The 21,208-nt window shown below is 40.3% G+C and overlaps 1 protein-coding gene across 4 annotated transcripts; it reads right to left on the bottom strand.

Moving 5' to 3' along the window:
• Positions 1–4,568: 4,568 nt before the first annotated feature.
• On the bottom strand, positions 4,569–7,980 carry LOC147625966 (uncharacterized). Of its 4 annotated transcripts, none has more exons than XR_015268750.1 (6): positions 7,532–7,980; positions 6,524–6,722; positions 6,368–6,436; positions 5,467–5,602; positions 4,997–5,372; positions 4,569–4,891 (listed from the first exon to the last, which is right to left on the bottom strand). XR_015268750.1 is itself a non-coding variant. In XM_086817512.1 (6 exons), the coding sequence occupies exons 1-5, from the start codon at positions 7,746–7,748 to the stop codon at positions 5,100–5,102; spliced, it is 894 nt and encodes a 297-aa protein (XP_086673638.1). In that variant the 5' UTR covers positions 7,749–7,977; the 3' UTR covers positions 4,569–4,891; positions 5,080–5,099. The 4 variants fall into 4 exon arrangements, 2 of the variants coding, with proteins under 2 accessions (XP_086673638.1, XP_086673637.1); XR_015268749.1 differs by having other exon boundaries at positions 5,042–5,372; positions 7,532–7,977; XM_086817512.1 differs by having other exon boundaries at positions 5,080–5,372; positions 7,532–7,977.
• Between the last annotated feature and the right edge of the window lie 13,228 nt (positions 7,981–21,208).

Here is a 21,208-nt window from a genome sequence, read left to right as displayed (position 1 = left end):
ATCAACTGCTCTGCCCTGTGCTACATAATCCTCTTCATGATTGTATGCTGCTCTACCTCAGCTCTAGCACTCTCTACCTCAGTCCTGACCTACTCAAAAAGTAGAGCATACAAAAAATTGATTAGTCTCTTTAATTAGGTATAACTTAAAGAAATTTATAAGTTTAGACCTTCATTATAACTCTTTTACATTAAAAAAAGGAGACCTACCATGTGGATGTCAATCTCTCTCGTCTAGCACACCTCTGTTAGTGCTACCTTTGTCGTCTCTACAATGCTGCTCTAACAGGATCAATCACTGCTCTCACCTCTAGCAACTCCTGTGTGAGTCTCTCAGTGGTGGTGGTACTATGCACGTCAATCCCCACCTGAGTGCCTAGTGTCTAAATAGTAGACAAAGGTACAAACGAAGGATCAGCAACAGCGATTGCACAAAGGGCTGGTGGAGCCACCTCCCTTGGTCCTAGAGATGACCTTGACCAGCACCCGCCAAGCCAATGGCTGGTGTAGTCAACATGCTCCCCTAAGACAAACTCTGCATATAACTACTTTCCAAAGTAGATGGGATCTAGCGGCTATTTGGCATCCTCCCATATGCGGCAACATATCGACTATAGATATGTGCCGCCATATGAGATTGTGAACATCACGAAATAGTAAGGGGCTTCCCTGACCCCACGCCACATCCCACGGCTATCAAGGAAAAGATCCAAGTATGCTCCATCCCTAATAGGACCAAGCTTACACACCTGGCGATATGTCAGCCATGTGATATTGGAGCAATACAGTGATGTGCTATCCACTCATCTACATAAACAACATCATGAAGGCTACGAAGGGATGAGCGCATCGCCTCCAAGTCCAAACACGATATGTAAAGTAGATGGTGTATCTGCAGATAGTCGCTAAATCACGATCTATCTCTGCAATGAGGTCCACAATAGACGAGCGGCCCTCCTTGTGTGACTCCATGCTAGACCCTAAGTCTAACATAGACGAGCAAGCCAATGTGGAAGGTCCAATACTTAGTGCTACGAAAATACAAATCTAGCACTAATGAAGCTCTAAAATACCATTAATGCTGGATTCAAACCCACTAATTGCACTTCAATCCAAGAGAGAAAGGAGAGTGAAAATGACGTGAGAGAATGAGGGGGGGAGGGGGGGAATTTAGTAGTTTTATAATCTTGATCGAGGTTGGGTGGCGTACATTTTAGGGAAAGTGACCCATATTAAGAGTGGGGCTATCTCTCCCACCCTTGATCAATTGGAATCCCCACCCTTAATCAAAACAATCAAACTTCAAAGGAAAAGCTAAAACCAGCAATGGGCGACAGGCTCTTTTGGCTCGTGCAAGAGAGCCCGCCTCCATGCAAAGCCACGTGAACCACATACACAGCAGACCCATGGCAAGGGCGACTATACGAGGGCATAACTATTAGTGAAAGGGCGCCTAATGTGTGTGCACTGTGTAATTAGACTAGAGATGGGGTATGGTAGGCGGCGCACGAGGAGGGGACTGGATGTGATATTGCTGGGGCATATCTGAAATTATATATAATTAGCTTTACATATATTCTACCTATGTGTGAGAGCTCTCTTCTTCTTCTTCTACCTATGTGTGAGAGCTCTCTTCTTCTTCTTCTTATGCAAAAGTTTTCTCAATGCACACTTTTATTTCACCCCTTAGTTGAGTAAGAGGGAGGGGTAGGCCAGCGTCTCATGGTAAGGGCACGCCCACTCTTACCAGTGATCTATCATTTAAGAATATGTTGGCATGCTGATATGCTTGTGTTATGTGTTGTATGCATCACATCTTATCTTTCAAATATTAGGTGACGTAGCATGTGATGTAGCTCTAAAACCAAACCATAAGCTTGAAGTATCTAGCTATGTGTATGAAAGCTATCATTTGAGAATGTGCCGGCATTTTGTTATGCCATGTGTTTTGTATTGTATGGGTAAGTGATTAGCATCAGTGATATCTCAAATAACAAGTGATTAGCATCAATGATATCTAAAATCGGAATATAAGCTTGAAGTATCCTCTAGCAACGTATGTGAGAGTTAGCATATGAGATCTCCCAACATTCAATTATGTATCATGTGTCACTTGCACATTCACATCCGTGTACACACACACACACACACACACACACACACAAAAAAAAACTGATGTGATGCTGCCCTATGTCATGTGTTGCAAGTGTAAAAGCAATTGTGTTTCTAGGTGGGTTATACGTTATTTGTGTTACGTGTTAAGAAGCTATTATCTAGATGAGTAATGTGATGCGGCTATGCACTAAGTTTATAAGAGTACATCACCTCTATTTAGGGAAAAAGTATTTAAATTCAATGGATATAAATTAGTGTTCATGTATATGCTTATGTTTCCATTATGTATTGATAGTTTGATATGCAAAAATTGGGATAAAATATAAGATTTTAGATGAGTTTTGTACTTGTTTTAGTGAAAAATATTGAATTTTGTATATTACTCATGTAAAATGTAATATTAGAATCCACTCATTACAATAAATTGAACAAATTCACAACATTTATTTGTAATTCTTTTGCAACACTTTACATAGTGCTGCTATGTAAAATAGCACTTCTATCAATGTTGGAGGGAAAAGATGTGCATGTCAATTTAGGCATGCATTTTTTGAATAGTATCATAAAACTTTTGAATATATGTTGCCATCCAATGGTGCTTGTTAAGATCTCAAAATTGAAAACTTCACTTTACCAAGTAAAATACTATGAAGAGTAGTTGTGCTTATATCAATGCTAGAAGAAAATAGAGATTGGTGGTGTTTGCATCATTTTAAGCAAGCTTTTTTTTAATACTATCATACAACTTTTGAAGCTATTCTGCAAGGACATAGCTTGAGGGTCTCAAATCACTCCCTTTCTTCACACCAAGTTTAAGTAGAGATACATGCTCCTCGAGGTGTGGAGAGCAAAGGCAAGTACGATCAAAACAGAAAAATTCCATATAGTATTACCATGAATTTAAACACACTTCTTTTATACACTTTGAGATAATAAAATATCCCCCTCCCAAAAAAAACCCTCTTTATTGTTTTTCTTTTTGTTGCTTTAAATTTCAAGTTCTTAATGTCCTTTTTCTATAGATTTCTTATTTACAACTCTAATATCTTTTCAAATTCACACTCCCAAAACTACTAAATCGATGAAAGAATTACCTTCATACATATTTTTTAAAATACATGAGAAAATTTCCTAGGGAATAAAGTTAACATTTACCATCTAGAATCTACAATTTCATGCATCATGTTTGTGTGCACTCACTTACAAAGGATAGAATTACTATCTCTGAGAAAATATCTTCCAATTTATTGCCTAATTAATTAACCCTACTAAGCCTCCTTTACCTAGGAACCTTAGTCTCAACCCTATCCCCCCACCACCACACCACCAACCCCACTAACGCTAAATCCTTTACATGCACCTTCTCCATCGTACACACCACCACCACCTCCCCTCCTCCCCATGCCATCCTCCCCACCTAATCCTCACAACGAGAGAGAGAGAGAGAGAGAGAAGAGAAGAGAGACCAAATTGATCTATCCGACAAGATTTGAACTCAAGACCTTTGATGAGAGAGAGAGAGAGAGAGAGAGAGAGAGAGAAACATAAACACACACGCCTAGGCTGAGAAAGAGAATTTTTTATGGCCTACAATCAAGTTCAAGGAGTCCAAATGCATGCGAGAGACATGAGGCATGTTAAGCAAACAAAGGAGATTTGTTTTAGCTTTCTTTAAGATGTTTTCAATTACCTTAAACATACCTTAAGTAGTTTTTGCATATGGTTGAAAGATGCATTTACACATTTGTTTTTCCCACCCTTACATAATTAATGAATATGCATTTTTAACTAGTTATAGGTCCCTACTAGCATCAGTTTTTCCTGACCTCCAATACGACACGAGTATGCCATAAGGTTACAGATTACAATAAAATCAAATCTCATTACAATAGTCTTAAGCATTTGCTTGCCAACGATTAAAAAGTGCAAACTTCAAAGAGAATCTTCTCCTTTGGGTGCTCAAGGTGAGTATTCTCCCTCCCACTCAAAAATACCCTACTGAAAAGGTATGTGCTTCCAGCTACCTTCCAAGATAGGTGCCAAAGATGGGTCTCTCTTGCACAATAACAATTGTCACTGCATCACACTTAGCAACTACAACTGAGGGATGGAGGTTTCAACCTTAATACCAAGAGAGGGCACAAAGTGGCGATGGGAGAAAGCATATAAAGGATCTCACTACACTGGCTTGGCACATTTTGGAAGGGTTGACCAGCTGTTCTTGGGGCCAATCTATGGTCTCAACCTTGTTTACATGTCGCTTGCCACCATCTCATCAATGGGGGTTGCCATGCCAAAATCATCACCAAAGGATGGCAGGGCAACCATGCCCCCCATACCTAGCGACACAATGGGGACGAGTGGAAGTGACAACTTGGAAAAAGCAATGTGGGGAATTTTTTAATGCATCTTTCTTACGATGCGTTGAGGAGGAAAGACAATTTTGAACAAGCATTTTCTTCATAATTTTATCCAATTACTACTATTTTTTGAAAATTGGAGGCTGCAATTTTCCCTCCCTTCTTAGGAGGTAAATTTTTCAGACGTTGACCCATCTTTTCCAGAAAAACCTCTCAAAAGATCCCCATGTGCCCACTTACTACATGCCCAAAGGGTACCCTCAACTGGTAAAATCATTCAAAAGTACTCGCTAGCAAGAAGCTAAGAATGCATCATCCTACAGTCCTCAAAGTTCACCATCCTTCAACTCCACAACCATATCAATAAGAAGCCCACAATGCAATCCAGAAGATCTGTCTCCCCCAACCTCCAAGCCACTGCAAAAAACCCAAGATTTGATCTCAGCAGATGTGTTACTTACCACACTAATTATCAACCCTGCTGGGCATCTTTGCAGGGAGTGCCAAGGCAAACATGGTTACCCTTTAACATGATTTGCAGCTAATGTACATCTTGCAGGGCTTAACCTTGAATAGAATTTGCAGCTAGCATCTTTAAAAATGACCTTGCCTGCCTGGATTCGCATCAGTCAACAATTTCACCCTCCTCGATTTCTTCTTCCCTGTAAGGAACACCCTCTACTTCCCCCTTGATGACACCTTCACCGACTAATTTCTCCTTGTAAGCATTCCCCTTCATGTGCAGTTTCATCGCTCTCAGATCCTTGACTATTGAAAAATTTGTGTCATGAGATGAAGATGCTACGAGTATGGTGGGGTACTCAATAATCATCACAGAGGTAAGTTGAGAGCCTAATGGCTCTAGAGGATCCAATTCTACATAGCTTTTCTGTTCACCCTGCAAATCCAAAGAAACAGAGAGTAACCAATAAAACCCAAGTCCTGAATAGCAACGATCTCTATGCAAAAAACCAGAAGGAAAGCAAACTCACTGTGCACATCTCTTTTGCTAGAAGGAAGCGCATGCTTTCGATAGGCTCATTGCAGATTTTCTTCAATTTACGGAGAGAATCACTAGTCATCAGGTGGTTCTCCAACATCTTTGCTGGGCTCTCATTCTCATCTGCACTGGGAGTCATACACAGCAAGATTTCTTCAGCAACCCAACCCTGCAGCTGCAATTATAAACCACAACCACATCCAACCTACATCTATCCACAAACCCCAAAAAGACTCACTGCAACACTCAAAAAAGACCACAAATTTACAGTCTTTTCTTGGTCAGGATAGAAGTTCAGCATACGCCTAATCAGCATAATTACAGGTCATTAGCAACCAACATAACATACACACACCCCCAACAATTTATGGGTGGTCATTCAGCAGGCTAATTGAACAGCACGTGTAGAAATCGCTAGGCCCCGAAACAGCTGCAAAACCATCTGCATAGCAAACGACGCACAGACTGCATCATGCATGAAGCATAGGAAAACGGCCCCTGTATGCAATCAGGCACTTGTGCCCTTAAGATTACCAGTGATAAACTCGTAATGCATGGGTTATGATGGCTGAATGTTGTCGAATGAAAAGAGTAACCTAATCCTCTACAAGGCCTAGGTTCACATAGCCACCTATAATGCCTGGCATTCACAGGCACTGTTTGGCCAGATGGTTCCATCAATGCACTCGTATGCAATTACACTTGCCTGTTCAGTTATACACCAATAAATTGGCCAAGTACCCATCACAAGCAAAGTAAAGACATCTGAATTATTGTGCTCAGGTCCTTCGTGTCTAGAAAGAAACAGAAAGAAACTCTACCCAATCCATTGAGGCCACATAGTGTTTCCCTGTCATCCATTACATACTGAGAGGCAGGAAAAGAGCAAACACCTTGCATCGACAAGTCTTTCATCTGTTGAATGAAAAATCCACTCTATTCTCCACAGAATACACTTGCGCCTGTATGATAGAATTAAGTATTAAAGAACTGGAAAGAAGAACAAACATCTAGAGCAAAGTTGCATGAATGAACAAGGGTGCCATTACTTTTTGCAATAACGACTAGAGTTTTCAATTCTCCTTGTCATGCCTTGAGACAAATAGACCAGATCGATCTTCCGCCTCTTTGCTTGATTTCTTAGAGAAGTCCAGCGAGCATTCAGCTCCTTTTTTGTTCGATCATATGGAGCTCTGAACCTTTTTGCAGAGTCAGAAAGCCTGAGTACTTCTTCCAACAAGTTATAATCTACAGCATATATCAGAGGAAACAGTCCATGAATCTGAGCAAAGCAAAAGCTTTATGCATCAAAAGGGGTTCTAAAGTTTTCAAAGAGTAGCAATAAAGAGAAAAGCTTGGTAAATCAAACAGCAATTGGAAAACGTCATTTTCATCTTGCATTTTGATTCTTCAGCTATACGATTAGAGTTAAAATATTGATATGTCTTTTCAAAGTGTGATTTGAGGCATAATAATTTGGACTTTTGTTCCCTAAGAAAACAACTCTTCCCCTTAAATCCTTGCATAAAGTGGACAGCTACTACAAACAAGGGGTAATACTAATAGGGCTAGCATTACCATCAATAGAGGCAGTAGGATTTTGTGCAGATAATGCTTGATCTTAGGGCAAGCCAACAGCCTAAGGCTTGCCCACAGAAGTCCCTGGAAGGGTCCAAAAGGCACTATGCAAAGAAGCCAATAGATGACCATGAAGGGGATCTATTTGCTCTGCTAGTCTCAAACTCAAAGGTTTAAGAAACTATATATGAGAAAGGTTTGGGATTGACATGTGTAGTTAGATAAATGTGGGGTTTGGAACGTGGGTTAAAATTAAGAACTATGTACAGTACACATATATTAATGTCCATATGATTCACATTGGTGTTATTTGAAGAGAGATAACAACCCCTTATAGCTGCCTGCGGCATGATTAGATCTAAGAATGGGAATTGTATTTATCATTCAGTTCATTCAAGAGGCTCTTCATCTGTAAAAAGCTTCGAAGACAACCGATTGAAGCTTGCCTTACACGTTACAGAGAAGGAGAAGAGGAAAACCTGAGAGAAGGCGATTGTCGTCGAAGGAGGCAATGGGGACAAAGGCGGTGCGGTCACGCTTGCCAGAACAGGAGGTGCGCTGCTTGTGAGTGCGGACGCAGGGCAGGCTGCAGGATCGCAGACCGCAGCCGGGGCACTTGTACTTGGCGGCCTCCTTCTTGCACTCCTCGCACATCACTGCTGCTCCATCGCCGTCGCCTTTCTTCTCCTCCGCCATAGCTCCCAGACACCAAACTCAAGCTGGCTTCGCTAGCATAAAACTCTATCGGGACGTTAAACCCCACAAAGCCTGTTAAACCCTAAAAAATACAAGCTCGCACGTTTACGATGCAAGCTGTTGACCATAAAACCCTGTACAAAAACCCTAGCACATACTGGATGCACCCTCTATATATATTCTCTTCTCTTCTTTATCTCTATATATGGAACCCGGCTAACGCCCCCTTCACCTGTCAAGTTTTTAGACGGTGCGTGTCTAGACTGTGTGTAAGAGTTCAAAATTTGAATCTCGAGTCCAAAGGAAAAGGAGGTATCATAATGCAGAGAGAGAATTTATTGGAGGTGTGTAACAGCTCACACGGTGGCTCTAACAGCCTGCCCAACACTGCCAACAAATGTAAACATCTCTCAATCTCTCTCTCTTGCACCTCCACTCCCCTCCCAACAGCAACCTCTCCCAACTGTGCTAAAGCTCCCCCGCTTCCTTGGGAGTCTTCCCCTCTACTCTCCCCCTCTTCCTCTGCCTTTCCCTAGCTGCAAGTATCACTTTCAAGCCCATCTCGAAAAGCGCTAGGGCATCGATATCTATGGCATCCTCCAACGGGCATTCGTCCATATACAGCTCTCTACCCACGTCTGTTTCTAATCAATCAAACCTCCACGCCTTGGTGAGGAGGGAGAGGGTTGTTCGAAGCCGCCCGTAGCACCTACTACAACATCTTCCAAAGACAAAGGCCATGTAGAGCCCAGTACAACAGGGAGATTTGTTGGCTGAAGCCGCTTGCAGTGTCCAATATGTAAGATCCCTGACCCCACTACGCAACGAATTTGGGGGTGCTAGCAGCGGAAGTAGCACTTCTTGCGCGGGGCAGGGTCCCACACTTGGGGCCTTGCCCACGGAAGTAGCACTTCTTGTACGGGGCAGGGTCCCACACTCGGGGCCTCACCCACGGATATCCAGACAAGAGACTAATCCATCGGTTCTTCCAAAACCGAACTCGGAAAAACTTCCCTTGACTTTTCTCTAACGTAGTCAAAAGCCTGAACTAACTGAACTGATCTGACCCAACCCATAAGTCCCATAGTCAAATTAGGGAAAAGATTGTACTTGGATCATAGAGACCAACGCTTTTTTCCTCATAGACAGGCATAGCCGTTGATTCTTTTCCATAAAACAATTTTTATCCAAGATTTACCTCATCTATCGTACTATACAGAAATTGAGTTTCCATTTACGAATCCATCAGTCCAGCCTAACCCCATCCAGTCCCATGGAATAGCCAACCGCCCAACCACTGTAGTGATGGGATCCAATTAGGAATTTGGTTAGGTTTTATCCCGAGTACCAGGGAAAAGAGTTCCCAGGTCCCCTAGCCGGATATTCATGCAAAACATAAAACTAGTCACACCACTTACACACCCAATATGAACTTGCCTTTTTCACAGATTCAACAATCTTTAAAACAATCATTTAATGAAACCATAGTGTTACTGATCATAATCCTTTAATTATCCAGTTGAATCCTAATTTCCAATTCATTCCTTCATCGTTCATTCACATCCTATATCATTCATTCACATCCCGATTCACATGTTTATATCCTGATTCACATGCTATCACATTCAATTCATTCACATCCCTTATCATTCATTCACATCCCGATTCACATGTTTACATCCTGATTCACATACTATCACATTCATTCACATCCCTTATCATTCATATCTATCCAATTTACATCACATCTCATCGCCTCAATTCTCGTTCATATCCATCACATTTACATCCACATGTATTCTCCTACATACATCCATATCCATACTTATCACATACACATCCACATCTATCCTTTCACATACATCCACATCCATACTTATCACATACACATCCACATCTATCCTTTCACATACATCCACATCCCTTATCATTCATTCACATCCCGATTCACATGTTTACATCCTGATTCACATACTCACATTCATTCACATCCCTTATCATTCGTATCTATCCAATTTACATCTAAACATCTCATCACCTCAATTCTCGTTCATATCCATCACATTTACATCCACATGTATTCTCCCACATACATCCACATCCATACTTATCACATACACGTCCACATCTATCCTTTCACATACATCCACATCCATACTTATCACATACACATCCACATCTATCCTTTCACATACATCCACATCCATTCTTTCACATACATCCACTTCTACTCTTCACATACATCCACTTCTATTCTTCATAAACATCCACATCCATCCTTTCACATACACACATCCACATCCATTCTTTCACATACATCCACTTCTATTCTTCACATACATCCACATCCATCCATCCATTCATTCACATTTATCTGATTCACATCACATCTATCCATCTATTCATTCACATTTATCTAATTCACATCACATCTATCCATCTATTCATTCACATTTATCTGATTCACATCACATCTATCTATCCATTCATTCACATTTAACTGATTCACATTACATCTATCCATCCATTCATTCTTTTATAAAAATCAACTTCAGTGGGAATAACACTTTTATAAAAATCCCTTTATACATCTATTCATGCATAAATTCAATTTCAAGGAAAATAACACTTTCGAAATAAAATAAAAATAAATTCCTTTATGCATCTTTCTATGCATAAAATCAAAATTGATAAGAATAACACTTTCGAAATAAAATAAAAATAAATTCCTTTATACATCTTTCTATGCATAAAATCAAAATTGATGAGAATAACTCTTTTGAAATAAAAATAAATTCTTTATGCATCTTTCTATGCATAAAATCAAAATTGATGAAAGTAATGCTTTTATAATAAAAAAAATTCAATATGCATCTTTCTATGCATAGAATTTAATTTTAATAGAAATAACACTTTTATAATAAAAATATTTCTACCATGTATTTTTCTATGCATAGAATGAAAATAACACTTTTAGAATACACAAACGATGGGGATTACTCTTTTTGAATAATAAACGATAAAACTCATTTCACAAAATTTAAGAAAATTTTGCCATAACCTCCTTTGTATGGCTGACCATTTTTTAATTTTTCCTATTCTTAAGTTACTTAAAAATTATCCCCAAATGGTTCAAAGCATTCTAAACTAATCAAATTCCACTTTTAAAAGAGAAACAATATGAAAAGTTTAATTCCAACAATTAGATTACTTATCTAGGATAAAGAAAGGCTGAATTTAAGAAGAGAGAGGGAAAGCCTTTCCAGCAAGGCATAACATCATTTTACATTTTAAAACAAAACAAAAATTAGAAACCATTAAAAGGAATAAGAAAAGGTAGGATTTATAACTTACATGAATTTCTGGGAGCTTTCCTTTGGCTTGATGATTTGAGGGATCTACTCTTGTTTGCAACAAGAGTGGCCACCAATTCTTTAGAAGAGGGAATGGTCAAAAACTAATGAATTATTGATAAATTCACAATTTTTTACTATGGGAAGAAGTAGAATAACAGTGCATAAAACACTATTATCCAATTACAAAGGGGAAGGCTTCATTTATAGGAAAAAGTGAGCCTCTAAAACCAAGCAAACTGATTCTAGAATTTTCCAGATCAGTTTAGTCAAATTTTGACTATTTTTAGGTCAGTTTAGCTTACTTTTTGGATCTAGTTGAAGCAGGAGAGATGAGAAATGAGAGATGAAAATATCTCATTATTTGTGAGTTTAAAACTCAACCACACATGTGAAATAGACGCCTTCTTCATGAGGGGAATTCCCCCACACTGAGGTGTCAAAAATGCATCATTTCTCTAAATTTCTCTTCTTTTTTAACTAATACCCTTGTCCTTAGTCAACTCTTCATCTTATGTGAGTATTTACTCATTTTTTGGGGATTTTCTTTATTTCTTCAATTTATCTCCTCCCTACATTTGGATTAATCTAATTGGCCCCTCAGAACCTTAATCTAAAATTTTTCAAAAATCTGGACCCTTAGGATAAGGCCTTTTGAATAGATTATAATTGATTTCTAATGCACCTTCTGAAAATCTTTTTGAACTTCTGTTTCGGGGGAATTTATTTTAATAAGAAGGGATATTTTTCCATCCAAAAATATCTAAAAATTGAATAACCTCTCTCTAGAATATTTTCTCTCTCGAGGCTAACAGGGTAAAATAGGATCTTTCTTTTATTTCAGAGAGGGGAATAATTATAAGATCAGAAGGGGAGGTTCTTACACCTGCACACCTCAAAAGCCGGAGGGAGGAATCTTACATCCTACCCCACTCAAGAAAACGCGAGATGTCCTCATCTCGCAACATTAGAGGATAATTAATTTCCTTAAGATCCAACTGATTCTGGGGTTCCTTATAGTCTGGAGAACCCAACAGAATCTTGGGATAAAGATCCCTTATATAAAACTCATCATTAGATAACAATTCACTCAGATCATAACATTCAAACCCTTATCACAATAATGGTCCATCAGATCGAAATTTCTATCTGACCAGTCCTTCATGGAAATTTTCAATTTTACAGATTTTTAATTTGACACCCCTTAACTTGATCCACTAGGTTAAGTGTTAACAACAGCAATCTGCCAGCGCAATCCACTAATCTCATAGTGATTTACTAAAGTCATTAACGTCATTCTAGCTATGAACATCATCACAGGGACTCGTCCCATTCATTCTCATTGTGGTTTTGCTCAGTTTAATACATTTCAATCAAATTTCAGGAATCATTATTTTTCAATCAGAATCCAATTCAACTCATCAGTTCTCAACTAGAATTTTAAAATCATATCAACCACATTCGAATTCATCGTCTGGACAGCATTTTAGCTTATAATTTCAAGATCTTAGATTTACTCGTATATACTGCCAGTAAAGAGCTGCAGTTATATCCTCGTCGATATATACGGGTAGTCGCAGTCCTTGGAACTGTAAGGTAAATACCATCATGTCTAGGCCTCAAAAAAGTCAAGGATTCCATAAAATTGCGGTACTTCCATCTGGAGACCCAATTACCAATTTACAAATTTCAGTTTGAATATCAATTTGTATGAATTTTATCAATTTGTATGAATTTTATCACACAATTGCAACCCTTTACTGCATCTTCTGTAAATTTTTGATATTTTTGGCTTCTAGGTTGATCCTCTCATTAGCCAATTCGCTCTGATACCAGCTGTAAGATCCCTGACCCCACTGCACAATGAATTTGGGCGTGCTAGCAGCGGAAGTAGCACTTCTTGCGTGGGGCAGGGTCCCACACTCGGGCCTCGGCCACGGATATCCAGACAAGAGACTAATCCATCGGTTCTTCCAAAACCGAACTCGAAAAAACTTCCCTTGCCCGAAAAGCACGAGCGATTCCTCCAGGATAACTTTTCTCTAACGTAGTCAAAAGCCTGAACTAACTGAACTGATCTGACCGAACCCGTAAGTCCCATAGTGAGATCAGGGAAAAGCTTATACTTGGATCATAGAGACCAATGCTTTTTTCCTCATTGAGAGGCACAGCCGTTGATTCTTTTCCATAGAATAATTTTTATCCAAGATTTACCTCATCTATCGTACTATACAGAAATTGAGTCTCCATTTTACGAATCCATCAGTCCAGCCTAACCCCATCCAGTCCCATGGGTTAGCCAACCGCCCAACCATTGTAGTGATGGGATCCAATTAAGAACTTGGTTAGGTTTTGTCCTGGGCACCAGGGAAAAGAGTTCCCAGGCCCCCTAGCCGGATATTCATGCAAACATAAAACTAGTCACACCACTTACACACCCAATATGAACTTGCTTTTTTCACAGATTCAACAATCTTTACCTTCATCGGTGTACCTATGGCATCATTGGCAACCAGAACGCTCACCATCTGTTCACTCAGGGGCCTTTTCAATAGTTCCTAGCTCATAGTACCCGACAATATAATCACATAAAAATATCGAGATGGAATCTCCATTGAAGATCAGCAAGATCAACCAACAGATCCATATAAAAAGAGCCATGGACTCATCCGTTGAGGACCAGTAAGGACCAGCAAGGTCAATCAACCGTTGAGGACCAGCAAGGTCAATCAACCAGATCCATGCCCGAATTCAGAAAACAACTCTTACTCCTTGTTCCAATATCTTCCGTGATGTACTTGTGGGTATCTTCGGCGACCCAGAGCCCGAGCACCGTATGGTCAGCACCCTCTAGGATCCTTCGGTCGCAGGTCACCTAGCGCTTTACTCATAGGCCGCTTCCTTGGTCCCTCATCCACTATACCGAAAGCTCACCATTTAAATCAAACCGAGGCTGGTCAAGACCTCGGCCAACCTTGCTACGCGAGACGTCCTGCGTTGACTCTCCGTTTTAGCAGTTGCAACTTTAACAGATTGGTCTCCACGACCTCAATCACAAGACGGTCAAAATGCTTTCCCAGCATTCTTGATATAAAACAGTCATTTAAAAACAGATTTCACATACAAATACAGTTCCAACAATATTTCCATCTTTTCTCATTACTCCGCATCCTTTCACATTAGTCCCCATCTTTTCTCATCTTACCACAATTTTATTTTCTTCATCGATCCCTATCACATCACATCATTCCCACATCAAATCACATCCAATCGCATCATCCACACATCAATCCACATCATCCATACATCCATCCAATCACATCAAATCACATCTAATCGCATCATCCACACATCAATCCACATCATCCATACATCCATCCACATCAACCACATCATCCATACATCCATCCACACCAATCCACATCAATTCACATCATCCATACATCCATCCATCCACATCAATCCACATTATCCACACATCCATCCACATCTTTCATACATCCAATTGCATCATGCACACATCAATCCACATCATCCATATATCCATCCACATAAACCACATTATTCATACATCCATTCACACCAATCCACATCAATCCACATCATCCATACATCCATCCACATCAATCCACATCATCCACACATCCATCCACATCTTTCATACATCCATCCACATCAATCCACACGTCAATCCACATTATCCATACATCCATCCATATCAATCCACATTATCCACACATCCATTCACATCATCCACATCAATCCACATTCATTTCATAAGTGTTCCCATTCTCATCTAATCACATCTTTTTCTATCTCATCACTTACTTCCTCATTTATCCTCATTAGGTCTCATCCACTTGCATCTACCCATACATCTCATCACTTCACCACTTATCGTTCATTCACAGCACATCACATCCATTCACATCCTTTATCATTCATTCACATCCTGATTCACAATCTAACATATTCATTCACATCTTATATCATTTATTCACATCCTAATTCACATGCTAACACATTCATTCACATCTTATATCATTCATTCACATCCCGATTCACATGTTTACATCCTGATTTGCATGCTGTCACATTCATTCACAACCCTTATCATTCATTCACATCTCGATTCACATGTTTACATCCTGATTCACATACTATCACATTCATTCACATCCCTTATCATTCATATCTATCCAATTTACATCACATCTCATCGCCTCAATTCTCGTTCATATCCATCACATTTACATCCACATGTATTCTCCCACATACATCCACATCCATACTTATCACATACACGTCCACATCTATCCTTTCACATACATCCACATCCATACTTATCACATACACATCCACATCTATCCTTTCACATACATCCACATCCATTCTTTCACATACATCCACTTCTACTCTTCATATACATCCACTTCTATTCTTCACATACATCCACATCCATCCTTTCACATACAGACATCCACATCCATACTTTCACATACATCCACTTCTATTCTTCACATACATCCACATCCATCCATCCATTCATTCACATTTATCTGATTCACATCACATCTATCCATCCATTCATTCACATTTATCTAAATATCTCTTCTTTTTTAACTAATATCCTTGTCCTTAGTCAACTCTTCATCTTATGTGAGTATTTACTCATTTTTGGGAGATTTTCTTTATTTCTTCAATTTATCTCCTCCCTACAATTGGATTAATCTAATTGGCCCCTCAGAACCTTAATCTAAAATTTTTCAAAAATCTGGACCCTTTTAGGATAAGGCCTTTTGAACAGAATATAATTGATTTCTAATGCACCTTTTGAAAATCTTTTTGAACTTCTGTTTCGGGGAAATTTATTTTAATAAGAAGAGATATTTTTCCATCCAAAAATATCTAAAAATTGAATAACCTCTCCCTAGAACATTTTCTCTCTCTAGGCCAAAACAGGGTAAAACAGGATCTTTCTTTTATTTCAGAGAGGGGAATAATTATAAGATCAGAAGGGGAGGTTCTTACACCTGCGCACCTCAAAAGCCGGAGGGAGGAATCTTACACAATAGGCTCGGAGCTTACAAGAAAAGCTGGAATCGGTTCCTCTCTTTCTCTCTTCAGTGCGTGCTCACCCCTCCGTCCAACGCTTATAATCTCTCTTCTCGAGTGTATGCTGCCTTTTCCCGAGTGATGTCCTTTGAACCCTGTTGCACCCTATTGTGCGCACAGCCTCTGCTAGCTAGCCTGTCAGTGCCTAGGCTCCTGTGCAGCGGGCAGCCTGTTAGGCAAAGACTAAAGCCAAATGCGGCCTTTAATTCGACTGATGCCTGCAACTCTTGGAAAGTAGAGAACGAGCCAAACAAAGTGGAACATTCAGAGCATTGCAAGCATTTCTCGAAGTATCACTCCGAGTGTGGCACTCTGACTCTTGCTAAGAGAGCCACTAATCGATTCGCCCATGAGCATCAGTGCACGAGTGGTCCGTTTTACTCGAGGGATCCCTTGAGATTGTGGGGAGAGAGAGAGAGAGAGAGAGAGAGAGAGAGAGAGAGAGAGAGAGAGAGAGAGAGAGAGAGAGAGAGAGAGAGAGAGAGAGAGAGAGAGAGAGAGAGATGTGTGTAACGATTTCACATGTAGCTCTGTTTTCTCAGTTGCGTGCAATAAAGCAATGGCAACTAAGGGACGCGATAAGCCAATTTCGGAGAAGAAATCCAACAATCATGGGGATGAGATGCTCCTCTTCAGCGCAAAGAACATCGAGCACAACATGAGGATAATCTACTACAGCCGCATTTTTCTTTCGATTATGGGAGGGATGGTTGCAGGGGTATTGGGGCTCACAGGCATTGCAAGATTTCTATTTTATTTTGTCTTCACGATGGTCACTTCAGTTGCTATGGCACTTAAAGAAAGATTTGACATTGGTAAATACTTTGATTTGTGGAATCACGTATGTGCGCTTTTATCGCACAAGTCGGAGCTGGGGACTTGCCGAACACCGTATATGCGAGCCACAAATGGCTATAAGCATACAACCAAAAACTAGCAAGCTCAAACAGGAAGCAAAGGTGTGTCACTCACCGCTCAAACCGTTGTCGTGAAGGATTCTCGCGTTGTAGTGAAGAAGGAGCCGCCGTCGCCGCTCTACCGCCGTGCCGCCACACAGTGCTCGATCGCTCTCTCTCTCTCTCTCTCTCTCTCTCTCTCTCACATGCAGGAGAAGGGGACCGAGAAGATAAGGCAAGAGCACACTTCGTATTCAACACATTGAGAATGAGAGTTTTAGGGTTACATTTGACTCTTATAAGTGACCTAGCCGTTCACACATGGGCGCCCATACATGGCCGACCGATCCTAACTCTTATCCTGCTGACATTCGAGGTGCGCCTCTCATCGGCGATCACCCAATCCCTTTATCCTTTACATGTGGTGCCGACAAGCCCGGCCCATGACTTAGAATACTTAAATTAATTACATGATGTAAAAATTACATGACGTAAAACATAGTACGTCTCAATGTCCGTCATAGGTTAACATGCCCCCTTTCCTGATGTAGATTTCGTCCTCGGAAGCTATGGTATGGTAAGCTCGATAGGGTTTGTTGTGGTAGACCGTCTGCAAAACAGGGAAGTAGAGTGAAAGTATGCTGGAATTCAAAAGATATAGAGTGTAATAAATTCAAGCATGTTAGACCACAATGGATGTTGCCATGAGAACCTAGCGTAGTAAATTAACAGGAGTTTAAAATTATTGAAAGTAAATCAAGAGTTAGCAAGGTGTCGAAGGTTAATCAAGGTCTATAACTGGCCTAAGTGAAAGAAAATTACCAAGCTTAATAAATAAACAGATGACCACAATGTGTCTACTCTAAGAACAAGTTAATACCACGAGCCTAGGGACACAAGAAACATTAGAGTTACAAGAGCCTTTTGCCTTTATTTCTTTATGCACGTGACAATTTTTACACACAATGGCGACCTCCCTAAGGCAAAACTAACATTGATCCTGGTACCATGTTTAACACAAGGCATTCTCCAGGAATCTATTAGTTCACCTTAACCCAGGGCATCGGTCTAGAGTAGAATACTCCTCGCCTACCAAGTGTCAATAAGGCGATAGGCCAACATTAGAGCACATAATAGACTTGCATTGCCATTTATTGTGTAGGCTTTTTTTTTAAATTTATTTCTTTTGATCTTCGCTCCTGAACTATAATGTGTTCTTACATCCTTTTGACAAAGGGGTAAAAGCTATGTCCTAGAGGTCAACACACACACAGCCAGGTTGTTCATCAAACATTAAGATGGTTATAACCCTAGACTTAAGACAACCATATTCCTAGGTTAACTAAAGATTTCATGCATTCTCAAGAATATATCCAATAAGGTTAAACTCATTAATTATTTACACTAGCACGTCAGGCAACTTCAAAAACTAAGTAGTGCTTTGACAAGTTCCATGTGGTCATGCATTATAGTTTGCAATTAATTGAACAGTAAAACGAAAGAGAGTGGGCATGGAAGAATCACACCTGTATTTTGGATATCTCCTTGATTCGATGAGAAATGCCCGCAATTTGATGAGATATTTATGTATGAACGTTGCGGCAGTCTAGGACTTAAAAGCGAACCCACCTCAAACTTTTCAACCTGTACAACCAACTAACAAGCACTATACCTCGAGAGGCACATTAGTGTGAAAAATTAAAGACTCGTTTAAGGACTCCAAACTAGAAACAACTTGAAAACACTAACCTACCTACCAGTCACCACACTACTACTGAGGATATGGTAAGAGGATGTTGTAGAGTCCTGGCTCTAGCCCTAAGGCTAAGCCTCTATCCGCATCATCCAAATAAATAAAGTCAGCCTCGGTAGTGCCATGAGTTTCATCCGTCCATTCATCATCGTCAGATATATCTTTTTCATTTTCCCATCCACATAAACTCGTCAAGAATGTAACCATGCGAGGATAGTCATCTTGTGGAAAAGGAAAGTCTTGGGCTATTGGGGATATGTCCTCTATACGGAGTAGGGGTCAGTCATGGTCAATAGGCGAATTAGCCATTCTAATTCCTCAACATTTTCCTCTCTGGTTAGTACATCTATATGATCCAATTCGGTTTTAATTACAGGATAGCACATGTGAAATATCTGAGAAAGGTACAGATGATACCTCTCACCAAAGGTGGGAGTGGATGAAGTGTGTGATGCTCGTGCATTTGCCATATCTGCAAACACAGATATAGCATCAGTAGGTTTATGAAGAGAGGTTAATCTAATTCCTAATTGTATGCGGATGTTTCTTCTCTTAATGTGCTCTTGCTCTTTTTACTATTTTTTGTTTTTCTTTTCTTTTTTTGTGTATGAAGCTATATATATACATCCCCTCAAATTTGGGAATTACATGGTCAAGGGAAAAGGTTAGGGAGGAAGCAGTAGAATGTCGAGCATAAGTACATGCTCCCCCTTTCCTTGGGTAGATCATATTTTTTGCAATGATGTTGCAGCCTCTTGGAACCAATTTGTCCAGCGGGTCAGGTGGTGATGTGGTCAGATAGCTTTTTATGACCCTTGTGGCTACATCAAATTGCAAAGATGGTAGTGTACGCTTCCATGAACGAATGGAGGAAATGGTTTCCGACGATACTTTTACAAGGGGAGACATAGACTCATCGGTCTTTTGTTGGGTGTTGACAAGAGTAGGTGTAGAGCATGAAGAAACTTCTATATCAACGTGTGTCTGGCATGAGGAGCTAGAAGCTTCATGTGGCTCCCCCCTTCCTGAGCTAGGTGGTATTGATCGATATCGTTTGGGAATCCAAACTAGCTCTGGAAGAAGTGGTGCGGAGCACTCTGTTACCTTTCCCTTACCACGGTCTTGAATTGTTGTTGGGGTGGCAACATTTGGTTTGCAAGGTTTTACAGGTGATGTAGAGGGATTCAGCTTATGTTTAGGGACCCAAATCTGGTCATTCCCTTCGTAGTACCCTTAGGTTACTAATAATTTTTTAAGAATCCATCGTGATGTTTCTTTGCCTTTTCTCGGGCGGGTAGTTGCTTTCCTTCTACGAGGCTTCTTGTCTGAATGAGATTGAGTAGGAGAGGTAGCTGTTAACGAAGCTTTTGGGACCCATTTGTATATACTCTTTGGTATAGTAAGCGGAGCCTTGGAGACCACACTGCTTGTTTCCACTCTTGGCATTGAAGCGTTAGAGGAGTGGCAAACAATCAAAGATGGTTTTGCCACTTGACTTTGTGATTTTTCGTTATCTAGCATTTTGTTCAGAGTTGATGGCTTAGGTGCGGGATTTTGAGGGTGATACCGAGAGCGGGTTCTTGCGTTGTAACTCGCCTGGTTGCCCAATCAATATTGCACTTGGTGGCTAACATCCATTTGCGCCCTAAGTTAAAAGTTTCCTCCATGGTACCAGCAGGCATAACCAAAAAGCTTTGAATTACGGTCCCCTTGTCATAGGCAACCGGAGTGTGCAGAATTCCTGAGACAGGGGTTTTCTTCTTGTTGATACCTTTAACTTGGATAGCACTCTTGGATAAAGGTGGTTTTCCAAGTTGACACCACACGCTATATGATAGCAAATTGTGTTGAGCTCTTGTATCCAATAATACATTATATAGCACCTCCCCACCGTAAGGACTCTGTAACTCAATTGGGTATCTTAGAGGCGGGTCAGATTCTAGTGAATCCTCCTCTGCCTCCTCGAAAAATGCTTGCGTAATTCCCAAGTTGGCTTCTCGTTGACGCCTAGCACACTGTTGACATTCTTTGGCTTCAATTCTTGCTTGTATCTTCTTAAGCTCAGCTTGTTCTTTAGCTGCCTTCTTCTGATGGATTGCATGTAACTCCTCTTAGCTCAGGGGGTCATAGTATCTTTTGAATTTACTCCCATTAAGGAATCCAATGGTTTCAACTCTGTCGAGAGTCTCCACTCGTACCTTGCGGGGTAATTTCACATACTCTATATGGTCAATTACCATCATATTTGAGCTTCTTCTTTTCGTTACGCACTCCATACATTAGGACTTTATCCCCAACCTTGATGTCCTTGTCTTTCAGGTGGCGATCAAACCATTTTTTCCT

Source organism: Cibotium barometz, chromosome 23 (genome assembly GCF_041138505.1).
Source record: "Cibotium barometz isolate CiBa-2024 chromosome 23, ASM4113850v1, whole genome shotgun sequence".
In the NCBI taxonomy this organism is placed as follows: Eukaryota; Viridiplantae; Streptophyta; class Polypodiopsida; order Cyatheales; family Cibotiaceae; genus Cibotium; species Cibotium barometz.
Note: the sequence above shows the minus strand (reverse complement) of the source record. Positions and strands in the feature narration are given on the sequence as shown.